At 35.8% G+C, this 3,122-nt stretch overlaps 1 protein-coding gene across 1 annotated transcript; it reads right to left on the reverse strand.

Annotated features, from left to right (window-relative positions):
• Window positions 1-578: 578 nt before the first annotated feature.
• Window positions 579-1,823, reverse strand: LOC120437059 (CD59 glycoprotein-like). Its single transcript, XM_039607783.1, has 3 exons — window positions 1,706-1,823; window positions 1,195-1,302; window positions 579-1,069 (listed from the first exon to the last, which is right to left on the reverse strand). Exons 1-3 carry the CDS (start codon window positions 1,752-1,754, stop codon window positions 915-917), a joined length of 312 nt encoding a protein of 103 aa, XP_039463717.1. The 5' UTR covers window positions 1,755-1,823; the 3' UTR covers window positions 579-914.
• Window positions 1,824-3,122: the final 1,299 nt, after the last annotated feature.

A 3,122-nucleotide genomic window follows, 5' to 3' on the forward strand; every position in this document is an offset into this window, starting at 1 on the left:
ATTTCCCTTTTCCCAAAAATTTTACAAAATTGCAGGATTTTCTAAAATAATTTGATGATCTGAAACATTAAGGTTCGAAAAGGTACAAAAAACAAACAAACCAAAAGAACAAGAAAAAGAAATCAGGAAGGACCCAAATAATCCAAAGAGCACTGTATCCTTTAAAATCTCCAAAGTGTCTCTCCAATACAGCCCATCACCCTAAAACTATTATGTGGACTACACAGTTTTATTATAATGTAAGAAAGAGGAACAGCATTTCTTTTTCTGTAAGCCTATCCCAGCCTTTGTTAGGCCAGAGACAGGGATGCCCAACATGCAAACTCCAAACCCAAAGCCCCGGCCAAATGGTGGAGTCAAACACAGGACATCCTTACTGTGAGGCAAAACAGTGATAACAACCAGTGTGCTGCTGTGATCTGATCTTAGAGATAACACAGCTAACTAAAAACTGTTAAACGACTTTTGGATTTAGGACATATATATGATGTGACTTCCTTAATGTTGAGTTCCTGTTGAAGTACACAAAGAAATAGGCTACTTGACTTTTAAGTGACATTAAGTTTGTTCCCTTTTATTTTGGTTAAAAACAAATACATCACACAGCAGCCTACCTGTGCTCTGAGCTTCATTAGCTGTAGTAAAATTAAATAAAGACTCTGGCATATTCCCAAACACAGTTCAAAGTATTCAAAATATGCAAATGTCTGTTTGCGTTTTTATTTGCTTTGGAAAACATTGCATTCACACAATACAGTATTTTGATAGGTCAAACCCTGAACTTTCCTGAATGACAGATGAAAATAGCAATAACAGTTTTATTTCAGGCACTTCAAAGTTGTTTATTTCTTCCCTACTGATACAAAATAGAATTGGAACACAGTGCAGCAGGGAAACAACATCATTCCTCAGCCTCAGAAAAGAAATTTGAGGATGGCTGAAGATACCAGCAGCAGGATGGCACTGGGACCAGTTGGAATAGCACTGTTACACAGGTTCCCTTCACAGCAAGACATAGGCCCAACACATGCTGCACTGTTCAGGCAGCCCTTTGTAACTGCATTAAGACCTGTAAGACATGAGGGGAAACTCTCAGAAACCACTTTACAAAACATGATGTGACCAAGAGCCAGCAGACATTCAGCATTTGTGTTTAGTTTTAGACAGAGCTTCAGATATGAGATAACATCTCACCTACTACTTTGAGAGAGTAACAACGCTCGAAGCCAGGAAGACAAGATGTGGTGTCTATGCAGGATTTAGGATCTGAATGGTAGCATGTGTAGCATCTTAATCCACATGCTGTAGAAATGAAAAGAACACAATTTCACACACATTAGAAATTATTGGGAGTTTTTTATGCCCTTTGAGAGAGTTGTCACAAATTGGGTCATATATAAGAAGTGAAATCTTAAGAAGTCTTCTCAGTCTGGAAAATATTTCCCCTACTGACCACAAAATAAGTAAATATGTTTGTATGTTTTTAAGCCTGTTTTCTTAAACAGGAAATGACTCTTTTAAAGTCTGATGTATTCTACATATCTTTAAAACCACAAACACTTATTTTTAAAATTAAAGTCTCAATGATTAAATAACAAATATATAAAGTGTTCATTTCTGTTTCATCACAGGCTGTTTATATAACTTTATTGAATTGTTAAACTATTAAACTTTTTACCTTTAAGCATCAATACATTTTTCTTACCTGCAGACAGAGTCACACTCAGGATCAGAGCTGCATAAAGCTGCATCATGAAAAGCTCCTGTTAATCCTTACTTTCTCAGCTCAACTTTCTAGTTTGATTTCAGAACCTGAGCTTTTGTATTTCTTCAGAGAGCCTCCTACCAAGTGATCCATATAACCACGCCCCCTGAAGTGACAACACTGTCAGCACAAGCTGTGGTGTCTGTGCAGGATTTAGGATTGGCAGCTAAGCATGTGTAGCATCTTAATCCACATGATATAGAAATAAAAAAGAACACAGTTTCAAACACATTAGAAATTACTGGGGCGGTTTTATGCCCTTTGAGAGAGTTGCCTGTTTTCTATGCCTCAAAATTAACCAGGAAATGACTCCTTTAAAGTCTGCTGTAGTCTACATATCTTTAAAACTACAAACAGTTGTTTTTTTGACCTAAAGTTTCAATTATTAAACAAAAAATATATAAAGTGTTCATTTCAGTTTCCTCACCAGCTGGTTATATAACTCATTATTGAACTGTTAAACCATTTCTTTAACTAGTTACCTTTAAACATCAGTGCATTTTTTCTTACCGGCAGACAGAGTCACACTCAGGATCAGAGCTGCATCATGAACTCACTTGCTGATCAGTCACGTGAGAGAAAACGCTGCTGCTAATCTTTTCTTTCTCAGCTCAACTTTCTCTTTGCTTTCAGAACCTGAGCGTTTGTATTTCTTCAAAGAGCCTCCTACCAAGTGATCCATATAACCACGCCCCCTCACTGTCAGTCACTGTGAGTCGTGGCCAAAGGACGGGAGCGGTTCGTCATATAATTTAATAACAATAAATAATAACTTAAATTTATATAGCGCTTTTCAAGGGAACCCAAAATTGTTTTACATTTAAAAACTGATTAATGGAAGCTTTAAAACTGGACAGTAGCATAAGTGTGAAGTTTATGCATTCTCTACAAGAACAGATTCTTGATTCCTATACTTCCGAGTGCTGAGCCTTTCTTTTATAGTTCAACTTCTTAATCTTCTTTCAGAACCTGAGCATTTGCATCTCTTCAAAAAGCCTCCTAGCAAGTTCCCAAATAACCACACCCTGTTAAATCTAAGCACTGTCAGACTATCCATTTATGGAAAGGAAGACAAGAACTAAGGTTATGCATTAGATTCTTGCCAAATAAACTATATCATATTAAATTTTAAAAATGTGTAAAAAAAAATTAATTGATAACAAAACTTTAGGTGAAAAGTTATGTTGTATTCATAATAAGACTTACATTTTTAGCATGTTTCTTTCTGAAAGTCTGTTTGATTGGAGTATAACATTGCCTCAAGTATAATTTTATCAGATTTTTTATGGTCCTTTATGTTTCATAAGGTCAATAAGTATGTTCAATAGGGAAGATCTGTAATGACACATATGTGCTT

The sequence above is a fragment of the Oreochromis aureus genome, unplaced genomic scaffold, assembly GCF_013358895.1.
Source record: "Oreochromis aureus strain Israel breed Guangdong unplaced genomic scaffold, ZZ_aureus HiC_scaffold_386, whole genome shotgun sequence".
In the NCBI taxonomy this organism is placed as follows: domain Eukaryota; kingdom Metazoa; phylum Chordata; class Actinopteri; order Cichliformes; family Cichlidae; genus Oreochromis; species Oreochromis aureus.